The sequence below is a fragment of the Cucurbitaria berberidis genome (genome assembly GCF_010015615.1).
Source record: "Cucurbitaria berberidis CBS 394.84 unplaced genomic scaffold K460scaffold_7, whole genome shotgun sequence".
Taxonomy (NCBI): Eukaryota; Fungi; Ascomycota; class Dothideomycetes; order Pleosporales; family Cucurbitariaceae; genus Cucurbitaria; species Cucurbitaria berberidis.
Window position 1 is genome coordinate 467,954 of NW_024468941.1, and position 12,255 is coordinate 480,208.

Here is a 12,255-nt window from a genome sequence, read left to right on the forward strand (position 1 = left end):
GAGGCAATATCTCGAAATCATCAGGTGGTTCATTAGCATCGCTCCCCGAATAACGGAACTAGTATCGCTTTGAAGCGTCACGCAAAGTACCTGAAGAGACACATCGCACTGTCCAACATGGAAGAATTCGAGTCCTATCTTAGTAATGCTACAGCGAAAGGCGCAAACATTGTCCCTGGAGCTGTGTTGGCTGTTGTCGACAAAGACGGTAGGCCCCTAATTTATGAATGCCACACAAGTCACTTATGCTTCTCTTAGGAAACTTTATCTACAAGAAGGCCGCAGGCTACAACGGCGTAACGGAGGACGCAACACCACTTCATTTCGACCAGACATTTTCCGTCGCCTCCTTTACCAAACTTATCACCACCATCGCCACTCTGCAATCCGTCGAGCGTGGCCTTGTGAGCCTAGACGACCTCATTGATAAACATATTCCTGAGCTAGCCTCTCAGCCAATAGTCGAACAGGAAGGGACCGAGATCAGGTTACATGAAGCCACAAAGTCTATCACCCTGCGCCAGCTCATTACGCACAGCAGCGGTGCAACCTATGATTGGATAGATCCGAAGCTGTATGCTTGGCGGGCGTCGCGCGGTGAAGCACCCGCCATCGTGAGTGACGGCGACGTAGCGAAAGGCTACGATTATCCTCGCACTTATGAAGCTGGTCAAAACTGGAAGTATAGCGGTGGCTTTGATTGGGCCAGTCTACTTGTTGAGCGTCTCACCGGCACGAGCTTCGAGGCGTACGTCGAGACCAACATCGCAAAGCCCCTCGGTATCAAATCGTTTACTTGGCATCTACACCGCAAGGCCGCCGTAGCCGAAAACCTCATGTCTATGAGCTCGCGACAGGAGGACAATACATTCACTGATGGGCCCACGCCTTTCTGGCCTGATCCGATCAAAGAAGGCGGCGGAGCTGGGATGTACGCTAGCGTTCCAGACTTCTCTCGCGTGCTCTCCGACCTCTTGAAAGACTCACCCGTCCTCCTCAAGAAGAATACCGTCGACCAAATGTTTACTCCACAATTTGCCGAAGGTAGCCCGGCGCTGAAAGGCCTCAGAGACATTTCAGGATCGTCGTATGCTTGCGCTTTGGATGCCAGCTTAGAGGGTGTGGTGCAGAACTTCGGACTGGGTAGCTTACTGCTTATGGAGGATGTGGAGAGGGAGAACTACTTCAAGCCGAAGGGGACTCTGTCCTGGACGGGCTTGCCAAACTTGCTATGGAGTGTGAATAGGGAGAGAGGGTTGGCACTAGTTTTTGCCACGCAAGTTTTGCCTTGGGCAGTTCGGATGACATTTGATTTGATTGCGCGATTTGAAACAGCGGTTTGGCGAAATATAAAGGTGTAAAGCAAATGTTAGGGCAAGTGTCTAAGATCCTAGATATAAACACCCTTAGGCAAACCATAATTGCTGACTTTAATTTTACACACTTGTGATTTCTTAAACTCTATTAAGTATTCTTCTGCAAATAACTCCCCATGTGCCTTGAAAAGAATATGGCATTTCTCTGTTGCATGTAGCATTCGATGGCGTCACAGCTTCGTTTGGCACCTTCCTTATTCAGCAAGGCCCCGCATCGGCACGTTGCTATCACAAATTATATGAACATGAACAACACACACATATTTTAGAAGAGTACTATCTGTTCCTCTTCTCAAGCATTTGCATCTTTCGATCCCGTGTGGCCTAAACAACATTATGTCTTTCAACATCACGAAGGCACGCGAGCGTTTCCCCGCTTTACAACAAGACCAGGTCTTCCTTGACAACGCGGGAGGTAGCCAAGCTCTTGGAGATGTGATCGATTCGTAAGTTTGGTTTATAATGGGGACAATACAAGGATCTGACGATGATCTAGGATAACTCAGTATCTCTCAAAAACCAACGTCCAGCTAGGCGCTTCGTACCACACCGGGTCCGTCTCAAACACAAAGTATGAGGAGGGCTATCAGGCGGCAGCGAAGTATATCAACGCTGGCCGGGATGAAATTGGTACGCGAGCATTATTAGAATACCTAACTATCATCTAACGAGCGATCAAGTACTCGGAGGCTCAACAACCCAACTCTTCATGAACCTCGCCGGTGCCCTCCAGTTTAATGAAGGGGACGAGATCATCCTATCCAAGATGGAGCACGAGACGAATGTCAAGCCATGGCTATTCATGGCTGAGCGACTCAAGCTCACTGTGAAGTGGTGGTATTCCTCCAAAGAAGACGGCCTCAAACTTACCCTCAATAACTTGAAGCCACTTCTCTCGCCGAAAGTCAAATTCGTCGCTTGTACCCATGTCTCCAACATTCTCGGTACTATTCACGATGTGAAAGCGATTGCAGATGTAGTACACGAGGCGGGTGCGTTATTCTGTGTTGATGGCGTGAGCTACGCACCGCATCGAAAGGTTGATGTGAAGGCTTTCGGGGTCGATTTCTATTCCTTCTCATGGTACAAGGTACGAAAATCCGGTAGCTTCCCCAAGTCACTCCCCCACTCATCTCCGTAGGTCTACGGGCCCCACATCGCCGTGCTGTATGCTAGCAACAGCGCACAACAGCACGTCAAGCCCATGGCGCACTTCTTCAACCCCACCAAAACCCTCGAAGACAAACTGGGCTTTGCATCTTCTAACTACGAATGTGTACAATCTATCCCACAGATTGTCTCATATCTCGACGGCGCGTTCGACGACATCGCTGAACATGAAGGGAAACTGCAAAAGATCCTGCTCGACTTTCTCAACTCACGGCCGGACATCACAGTTCACGGATCTACATCTACCGACTCGAGTGTTCGTGTGCCGACCATTTCATTCACTGTCAAGGACGTGAATTCGAAGAAGATTGTGGAAGAGGCAGAGAAGGTTTCAAACTACGGGTTTAGGTGGGGCCACTTTTACTCCAAGAGGCTGTGCGATGAGGTGCTCGGCCTAGGCCCCGAGGCTGTTACTAGAGTTAGTATGGTGCATTATAATAGCGAGGAGGAGATTCGAGGTTTAGTAAAGGTGCTGGAGCAGATTCTACCTTAATATACGTTATAGGCAGTTTGGTCATATAGGTAAAGTGTGTCCCTATAAAGAACAGTCGACTTGAAATGGTAGTACTTGCATTATATCATGAGTATCTTAGTGATAATTACGTTTACATTGTATTATACGTCTAAGTGCGTTATTTTCCTCTCTCCATCAAAGACTTTTAGACGTGGATATCTTCAAGACGATGTCTCCTTGCTACGTAAAAGCTAGCAGGGCTGAATGGCGACATAGTGACGCCACTACCTCGAGAAACTTAGAAGAGGAGACCCTTGGTCTGGTGCATCCTTGCGACATTGAAGTTCTTGATCATGAAGATCCACACAAGCGCCAAGCCGATGATGACGGTACCGGCAATCAGCATCCTCTTCTGTGCGATTCCATATGCCTGCTCAATTGCAATCCTCGTAGCGGTCCCCTTTGCATAGCTCAGCTGCGTCTCCAAACTGCCGTAAATATCGTCATAGCTCTCCATTGCGTCCTCGGGCAGCAGTCGCTGCAGTGCCTGCGGGAACGAGTTCGTCCAGATGGCGCCTGAGATGGTGTTACCGACAGCGCCGCCTAGCAAGCCAGAGATGCTAAGTAGTGCTAACACGGGGGCAATGTGCTGATGGTCTGCGGCAGCCATGACGGCAATCTGCTCACACAGGATGATGATGGCGCCACCAACAGAAATGAAGATCTGGCACATGACGATATACCCGATGCTGGTGTTGGGGTGGCGGAAATAAATCATCAGGCCTTGACCGAGGATATAGAGAGGTACGGCAATGAATAGCAGCCAGCGGAAGTATCCAGTCTTGCTAATGATAAAACCGACAGTGAGTAGCAGGACGCCAGAAAGGACATCGAAAGTTGAGTTCACATAACCGGCCTCGGCAATAGTGAGGTCAGTCACAACTTGGAGAAAGGAGGTGAAGTAGCTGTTCCAAGCGTAGTAGGAAATCTGATACGTGAAACACAGCAGACACGCCCCGAGAACAGAGCGGCTGGTGAGGAGCTCGTAGGGTAAGAAGGGCTTTTGGGCCGTGAAGCGTTCGTGGAGCCCGAATGAGATAAGAAGGAAGAAGCCGACCACAAGCATGGCAATAATGTAGCCAGTGGACCATCCTGAGGGTGCGGAGGTTGCCAGAGTGAACGGGAGCAGGAAGATGACGAGACCGGCAGCCAGAAGGAATGCACCAGGCACTGCGATTTGTTAGCGGCCCATCTTGATCTCTATGAGAAGCAACTTACCATCAAACTCTCTGAAATAGAAAATGATACTCTGCATCATTGTGCGTCCACTCGGCTCGCGGTGGAGTACACCCTCATGCTTCGCCTTTCGAAGGTTGAGCTTCAAAATGACAAACAGCGGCGAAGCCACGAATGGCAAAATGATGGCAAGGGCACCAAAGCCCCAACGCCAACTGATGTTATTGTTGATAGCTTCGGCAGCCTTGGAGCCAGCAAAGGCCACAATAATGTTAGGCGACGACGTGAAGGCAAACGCCAAACCTCGATGTTTCAAGCTCGATGAATCAGCCGTGATGACGTCGACGCAGTAAATCATTGCACCGAATCCGATGGAATAAAACACCTGCGCCGCGCAGAACTGTGCTATGCCGTTGCAAGTGGCCATCAGGATCATCCCAAGAGTAGCGAGGCACACCATGCATGCGAATCCCTCTGCACGACCCCAGAGATCGAGCAGCTTGGCTACTGGGATGTACGCAGCCGCGGCCATGGAATTTGAAACGACGCTGATGACAGTTATGAGCGAGTGTTCTTGGAAGTCGGATGTGACATAGGGTGTCAGGTTGGAGGTGATGTTTGATTGGAAGCCATTGGTAAGGTATAGGAACCACATGCTACACGGGGTATTAGTTCATAGTCCATCCGATGCGAAGGGCATGAAGTGAAGGGGGGACTGAACATACCATACGAATGCACAGGCTAGCGACGTCTTCGTCCAGGACAGGGTCACAGCCTCTACGTTCCTGATACCCTTCTGAGCGGAGTGATCAGGCATCATTGATTCCTCAACTTTGCGCACCGCATCCGCTCCCTCGATGTCGACATCGTGGAGCTTCTTCTCAGAATTGTGAGTGGGCTGGGTGCCGGGCTGAGCAGCAGCAATGGAATCCATGTTTGCTGTGCTACGTTCTGATGGATGGAGAAGACGGGTGGAAGTGCGTCGAGAGACTGACACTACACAGAGGCAGATTCGAATATATAGGAACTATTCGTCTGGCGCGGCAGCAGCAGCTAGATGATCGTACATGACTCAACATGGTTGGCTCGATGCTTGAGCATCCTGCAAAGCTTGGCCATCCTGCCGCGCTCTGGGCTAGAGCTTGACGCGGGCTTGACAACGGGAAGCGAAAAGAGGCATACGAACCCGCCATATTGGTTCAAAACGGGAGTAACCTAGCCTCACCCAGCGTAGCCTTGATACTAGCGATCTTATCAGATGGACCGAGCCCTCGACGTCCTCCTCTGTCGCATGTCATTGGCGGCATATCGTAAGAGAAATGCGATGAGACCACGCGAGGCTTGAAGAATTTGCTGTTCCTTCTATGGGGAGGGCCCACATGGTTGCCCAATCTCTTGGTGGATCTTATCTTATCTCGATCTAGACTTCGGAGGTAGGCGACTAACCAGGCGCGATGCGACTCTATAGCCGTCTTTCCGACTTCGCGCGATCGCGATGCGGTCTGTTCCCGTAAGGCTGGTGGGGAGCTTGTTGAGAGTAGGTGGTAAGAAAGGTTGAGGGTCTGCGGGTCTCGGGGCTTGGTGGAGCCTCAATGGACACCTAAGCCGGGGATAAAAAGAATGAAGAAACTGCCATACAGCTTTGCGGTTTTACAAACAACCAAATCTGGAGTAGATCAATATCAGTTAATAAGTCAGATTTTGTATAGGCTGGAAAAAAATTCAACGATAACAGTACTCTATATGACCTAACCGAGGCAGGGTAGCAGAATATTGTGCTAGTGGGGATATTAAGGTTAGATCCAACTTCGAGACTCGTCTCGTGAACGTGTTCTCGCCCGTAGTTTCATTTAGTTAGGGCTAGTGTCTGGAAAGGAAGGCCAAGTGCCCATAATTTTCTTCCGACTCTCACTCGAGGCTAGAAATGTTGTCGGGATCTGATAACAGAGAGGCGGAAAAGTGAGCATTTGGTCTCGCCCATGCCAACCGATGGTGCCAACATCCTTATGGTTCGACCCAACTTTAGCGCGATACACCGCCATCGAAGTCTTGAAGGGTCCCGTCTTCATTGCCGAACTTTACAGGCTTACCCAGACTGACTCACAGAGTCAGATTAGACAAGAGCAAGCATTATTCAAATACTCGAGTTTGGAGAACCAAGTGCGTTATTCTCTTCGACAGGCTCTTCGTCTTCATCTTCTGAAGGAAGCTTCTCGCGCTATGAGCTCAACACAAAGAACAAATGGGGTTCTCCGCGTTTCCTCACGCGCAATACGCTCCATGTGTTCGTGTGCTTTTCCAAGCACGGGCCAAACTCAGCGTTAGGGATGTTGCGGCTTGAAGTAAGACGACGGACAATGGCCAGTTCAGCTATGCGAAACAGCTCGGCTTGGGCTTATTAGACATATGCATCTCGAATCTTATGCTATACAGCGCCGTAAGGCCGAGCTAAGAAGACAATTCTTGAGCCGTTCCAATGCCATCGAAAGACATCCAAAGTCTACAGGCTTCAGTAGCAGGAGCACCTTATTCTGGTCAAACTCCAGAGCTTCTGTCACACGGCCTCAATCCAACCACTTCTCTTCAACCCATGTCAGCCCCTCCTTCAACCACTCCTCTTCATCTTCCTTCAGCGCAATATCAAACCCATGATCCTGGCCAGATCGAACCTCTAGTCGCACCTCAACACCTTCCAAGTTCTTACATTTCACCGCAAAGGCTTTACTATCCTCGATACTAACCGCCGTATCCGCATCCCCATGCACAATCCACGTCGGTGGCAAGTACTTCTTCTCCTCAACAAGATACAGCGGCCACAATTTTTTATTGTCGCCAAAGAACTCGAGATACCGTCCCTGTACGGAGAGCGCTTCGGATAACGGCATGCGTACTGGTGGCATTGCCGACGAGAAGACCGTGCCAGGAGTAATAGTGGAGATGTGATCATCGACTATAGTCGGCGATGGAGATGGTTGCGCATCCGACGTGTTTGTTGGATCACGCCTCAGATAATAAGTCATCGGATACTGCGCCAAGATCGCCTTGATCGTGCCCTTTGGTTGCATCAAGCCACTCATCAACGCCATATAGCCTCCAGCTGAATCTCCAGATACCAGAACCCGGTCGTAGTCAAGCTGGAAAGCGACATTCTGGGAGCTGAGGAAGGAGTGTAAGCCACCGCCGTTAAACCACGCCCAGAAGTCAGTGAGATCGTCGACAATGTCGGCGCCCGTGTGCTCCGGGATGAGACGGTAGTTTGGAAGAATCGTGATAGCGCCTGTGCGATGGAGAAAGGGGATGAAGAAGGCGGCTATCCAGTCCCGATACAAACAATCCCCTGTTACCTGATTGCATCAGCAATTCCACATGAAGACATAGATGATGAATCAAGGCTAATATCATACCAGACCGCCGCCGTGAAATTTGACGAGTATAGGATGTTTTCCTGGGCTGAGGGTCTTGGGGACTAAGATACCCGCACGGATTTCATGGTTGCCGATCTTTTTATACGACGTGTGATAAATGTCAAAGCTGTCGAAGCGGGTCGCTGGTGTGGTATCATCGAGCGGTGCCATGTTGAATGCTTCGCCTTCTACGCGTCGTACTTGATTACTGCGCGGGGTAATAAGTTGCAAGTGTAGAGGCGAGGATGGTCGTTAAAGTGTTTGTCAGCACGCTTGAGGCCAAGATCAATCTCGCACGCGAACAGGTGTAGCATAGCAGTGACTGAATGGCAAAGAATCTTCAATCAGGAGGGTATAAGCGGACATGCTCATGGCCACCTAACCCCCACCCTCGTATCTGTCTCTGCAGGTTGCATCGATTTCGTTCTCGGAACGGCAAATTGCGACGGAACCCAATATGCTGTGAGACGTGAAGTCGCTCCCAAAGACCGAAGTTCCTGGTCGCTGGTCGCTGGTCGCCCCGAGATGCTGCAAGGGATGAAGGGCTGAAGCTGAAGGCACCACCTTCTGGACCATAACAGAGCTGTAGGACAGCGTCTAGGCAGTTCCGAGAGTCTCAAGGGACAAGAGCGTGCATGACGTTGTTGGCTTCTCAGATCAACTTCTCTTTGGGGAGCTATCGCCGGGTATTGCAATTAGTTTATTGACACTTGACAACCCATGGCTGCTTCTGAGACAGCGGTTCGAAACTACTGGGCGCTGTCTAAGGCTTGATCATGGCGAACGCTCAAGCTATGCGTCGAGAGTCATATGAAGAATGAGGTTTCTGGAAGGCTGTTGGGCGCGATGAGGAGGACGAAACAGCAGAGAAGTGGTAGCGTTTACTGTCCAAGTCCAGTTCAGGCAGGAACGTCACACAAGCGACGCGTTGGGGCAATCTCCGAGTCTGGAGAAGATGCGACCCACCACCTGCACGACGACCCTGCCCAGTGCCGATACAGTAGCGACGCCCCTATTCCCCAGCAAACACCAGTTCAAGGGTCCTTGTCTGATTCTGTCGTCTTGTTGGCATGCTTCTTCTCTCTTCAATTGCACTTTTTCCCTTTGCGATTGAAGGTGCTGCACTGCGCTCGACGACCACAGCACGCCCGCTGCATTTCCGCTTCACCGTCACCAGTGCGCCCCTTCATTTCGCTTTGGAACCGGGCCCGCGTTTCATTTCCGAGTCCAACCTCATGACAAACAGCTACGCCTCCCGCCGCCATGAGAGATGACGCTGTGAATCCCTCTGGCGATGCCGCGGCGGAGGCACTCTCGACCTCGAATGAGCACCCTCACCTTTCACCAGCACCCTCACATACCACCACCTCGTCCACGGGCCCCGCATCGCGTGCATGGCTCAGCAACGTGCGCAGACCGCGAACCTCACCAGGCCCCAAAGCCAGTGCGTTGAGGAGAACGCTGTTGTCCTCGGACGACGACCGTAGAGACTCGGCTTTGGCGTCCTCCAACTGCACTAGCAACCACGAGCCCTCGTCTCCCACCAGCCTGCGCAGGACGCCGAGCCTTCCTGCTATTGTAGTTCAAGATGAGCATGCAGCAGGGCTTTCACTAGACGCCGGCCATGCCCAGCAAGAAGATGATACCCATTTCACAGGCATAGACACCTTTATCCCTACCGGCAGCTTCGACGACCTCACTTCAGACACGACGTTATCCTTTTCGAAGAGGGGCAGCATGATTTTGGGCGGCAAGAAGGCGAATAGGCGGAGTAAACAGATGAGTCTTGTTGTGGAAGGCCCGCCCGCGCCGAGCACACCACCGCGACAGCAGGCGCAGGCGCAGTCCAACACTCAGCAGGAGCTCTCACCACCCACCGCGACGCACCTGTCGCCTACGCCTCGGTCGCTATCACGATTCTCTGCGCGTGCAAGAACTACCAGCCAACGCGCCTTATCTACCGACGAGATGACGCTTTCGCGTAAAGTACGCTCCATGTATAAGCACGGGAATGAGGATGCAGTCAATTGGGACACTCCAGAGGAAGAAACGGGCAGCGTACGGACCAGCTTTGTGGACAACAGCAGCTTGACCGATACTCCAGCAAACTCATCCTCCCTGACCGTGGATAGAAACAATGAGGACACTAGTTCCCTCATGAGCTCGAGGCATGGGAGCGCAATTTTGAAGGAGCCCACAGAAACTGCTGGTGGTCTCGAAGACTGGGCAAATCTCGAAGGTGGCGAAGTCGATCGGTACGGGTTCATCATTCCAAAGAAGACGAGATCAAAGGATGCTACCAATGGCGAAAGTCTCGAGGGCCCTGACACACCGCACATCCAGCGAGTAACGACTTCGCTACAACTGGTTGCGGCAGAGCCTAGACGACGGAGAATTGGGCGCAGTGGATCGAGGACGCGATCGTCGCGGTCAGCAGATCCCCGATCAGGGTCACCTCGGCGGCGAGTGTCGCAGAAATCCGCAAAGCCGAGCAGGTCCATCTTCTCGAATCAAACCTCAGGCACAAGAAGCACGCAGAAACCATTGAGGCTCGCGACCAATATTTTACCCCACAATAGAGACCGCCGTTTGAGAGACGAAGCGAGCGACATGCTCAAATTGCCACCTGGTCTCGCCGAAGTGGCAGAGCAGCGAGAAGGAGGCAGAGCAGCCCGGATAATGAGAGCGAAGGAAATCGAGCGCGACGACAAGTGGCGTAGAATGGCAAAAGTGGTCAAAGCAGGTGCAGACAAGGGCGGCATGCTCTTCGAGTTCGACACCAAAGACCCGAAGCTCGTTTCTCGCACCTGGAAGGGTATTCCAGACCGGTGGAGGGCAACAGCGTGGTACTCATTCCTCGCTGCAAGCTCAAAGGCAGACAAAGACAGCCCCACCGAGGAGGAATTAATTGCCAGCTTCTACGAACTACAAGCAGAGAGCTCTGCAGAGGATGTCCAGATCGATGTCGATGTGCCACGGACTATCAATAGACACATCATGTTCAGGCGACGCTACCGTGGAGGGTAAGACTAACTTGCATAGAGACGTCTGAATGAAGCTGACCGCAAATAGGCAACGACTATTGTTCCGTGTACTCCACGCCATGTCTCTTTACCTGCCTGATACAGGCTACGTTCAAGGCATGGCCGCACTTGCAGCGACTCTCCTATGCTACTACGAAGAAGACAGAGCATTCGTCATGCTAGTTCGTCTGTGGATGCTTCGTGGCCTGGAGAGACTCTATGAGGCTGGCTTTGCCGGTCTGATGGAGGCTCTAGACGATTTCGAGCAGAACTGGCTACGCGGAGGGGACGTAGCGAAGCAGCTGGTAAGTTGCAATCTCGACGTCGACCTAACTCTCGCTGACCATGTTTCTGCCAGACTGAGTTGGGCATCACCTCAACCGCGTATGGTACCCGATGGTATCTTACCTTGTTCAACTACTCGCTCCCCTTCCAGGCCCAACTTCGCGTTTGGGATGTTTTCATGCTTTTAGGCGACAAATCCTACTCTAACGTATCGTCGTCCAATTTCAGTGGTGACTTGGACGTGTTGCATGCCACCTCTGCCGCACTGATTGATGCAACCAGGGAGATTTTGCTCGATTCAGACTTCGAAAATGCCATGAAAGTGTTGACCTCCTGGATCCCAATCAAGGACGAGGAGCTGTTAATGCGCGTGGCAAAAGCCGAATACAAAATGAGGAAGAAGCGAGCCAATGCCTGATATGGGCAGGCGCTCCGGTGACTTGGACTCGGCCAATTCGATGCGAGCGGGTCGGGGGACGTGCAAAGATGGGGTTCAGCTGGGCTGAGGAAGCTTCGCGACCGGCGCTCCATACCCATTGGAGAAAGGGTTAACGGGCTTACGCCGATCTTCTGAGATCAGTGGCGCAATGGCGTCGCGTGGGTAACACGTTTTGTTTCTCCGGGCTGCACCAGCGTTAACTCTTTGAGGCATACCGATTCATCAGGTCTTACGGCAACACATTGCTTTTTCTTTTTCGCACGTTTAGCGGCGCACACATCAACACACCATCGTCACTCTACGGTCGGTTGCAGCCTGTTGTTCGCCACGTTTTGCAAGGTGGCACTTACAGTATGGTCGTAGGCTTGGAGTGGCTTTTTCCCCGGCAGTATTATGACGTGGGCGTATATTGGGATGGGTTCATCGATGACAGTTTACAAGATACCTCTTGCTTTATTCCGGTGCATTACAAGTACAGTCGTCAGTGGGACGCGGAGCATCACATCACATAGTTAGCTATACCCAGTAATAATATCTAATTACAGCCAAAACTGCCCAAGCGACTATAACACCGGGCCAAAGTTGGGGTCTGGCGACCGGCACGAGCAACGTGTTGGTAGATGATCGTCGTCCCCAAGAATCGAATCCTGGCCTCGCTTGCTCGTGATCGGCATGACGACGATGCGCTTGCGGACAACCAACCGCCCCGACGGACGGAGACGGGTAAGACTCAGATTACTGGGTCTCTAGTCCTCGATCGATTCATGTGATCATGTCGCCACAGCGGTTGCTAATAATTCATGAGCAAAGAAAGTTGAATCGTATCGGTGTGGTATGTACACCCCGAGAAAGTGGCCGAGGTACCCTC

General features: G+C 51.7%; 5 protein-coding genes across 5 annotated transcripts; 3 read left to right on the plus strand and 2 right to left on the minus strand.

Annotated features, from left to right (window-relative positions):
- Positions 1 to 117: 117 nt before the first annotated feature.
- K460DRAFT_359954 (beta-lactamase/transpeptidase-like protein) lies at positions 118 to 1,361 on the plus strand (the record flags this gene model as incomplete). The annotated part of the gene is made up of 2 exons (XM_040932234.1): positions 118 to 208; positions 259 to 1,361. 2 exons carry the CDS (start codon positions 118 to 120, stop codon positions 1,359 to 1,361), a joined length of 1,194 nt encoding a protein of 397 aa, XP_040782810.1.
- Positions 1,362 to 1,702: 341 nt separating this feature from the next.
- On the plus strand, positions 1,703 to 3,039 carry K460DRAFT_348480 (PLP-dependent transferase; the record flags this gene model as incomplete). The annotated part of the gene is made up of 4 exons (XM_040931386.1): positions 1,703 to 1,822; positions 1,873 to 2,006; positions 2,057 to 2,466; positions 2,518 to 3,039. The coding sequence occupies exons 1-4, from the start codon at positions 1,713 to 1,715 to the stop codon at positions 3,037 to 3,039; spliced, it is 1,176 nt and encodes a 391-aa protein (XP_040782811.1). The 5' UTR covers positions 1,703 to 1,712.
- A 259-nt stretch (positions 3,040 to 3,298) lies between these two features.
- Positions 3,299 to 5,170, minus strand: K460DRAFT_359956 (MFS general substrate transporter; the record flags this gene model as incomplete). The annotated part of the gene is made up of 3 exons (XM_040932235.1): positions 3,299 to 4,230; positions 4,279 to 4,892; positions 4,962 to 5,170. 3 exons carry the CDS (start codon positions 5,168 to 5,170, stop codon positions 3,299 to 3,301), a joined length of 1,755 nt encoding a protein of 584 aa, XP_040782812.1.
- Positions 5,171 to 6,800: 1,630 nt separating this feature from the next.
- Positions 6,801 to 7,811, minus strand: K460DRAFT_359957 (alpha/beta-hydrolase; the record flags this gene model as incomplete). Its single annotated transcript, XM_040932236.1, has 2 exons — positions 6,801 to 7,580; positions 7,641 to 7,811. 2 exons carry the CDS (start codon positions 7,809 to 7,811, stop codon positions 6,801 to 6,803), a joined length of 951 nt encoding a protein of 316 aa, XP_040782813.1.
- A 1,092-nt stretch (positions 7,812 to 8,903) lies between these two features.
- Positions 8,904 to 11,366, plus strand: K460DRAFT_410851 (RabGAP/TBC; the record flags this gene model as incomplete). The annotated part of the gene is made up of 3 exons (XM_040937423.1): positions 8,904 to 10,663; positions 10,713 to 10,968; positions 11,022 to 11,366. 3 exons carry the CDS (start codon positions 8,904 to 8,906, stop codon positions 11,364 to 11,366), a joined length of 2,361 nt encoding a protein of 786 aa, XP_040782814.1.
- Between the last annotated feature and the right edge of the window lie 889 nt (positions 11,367 to 12,255).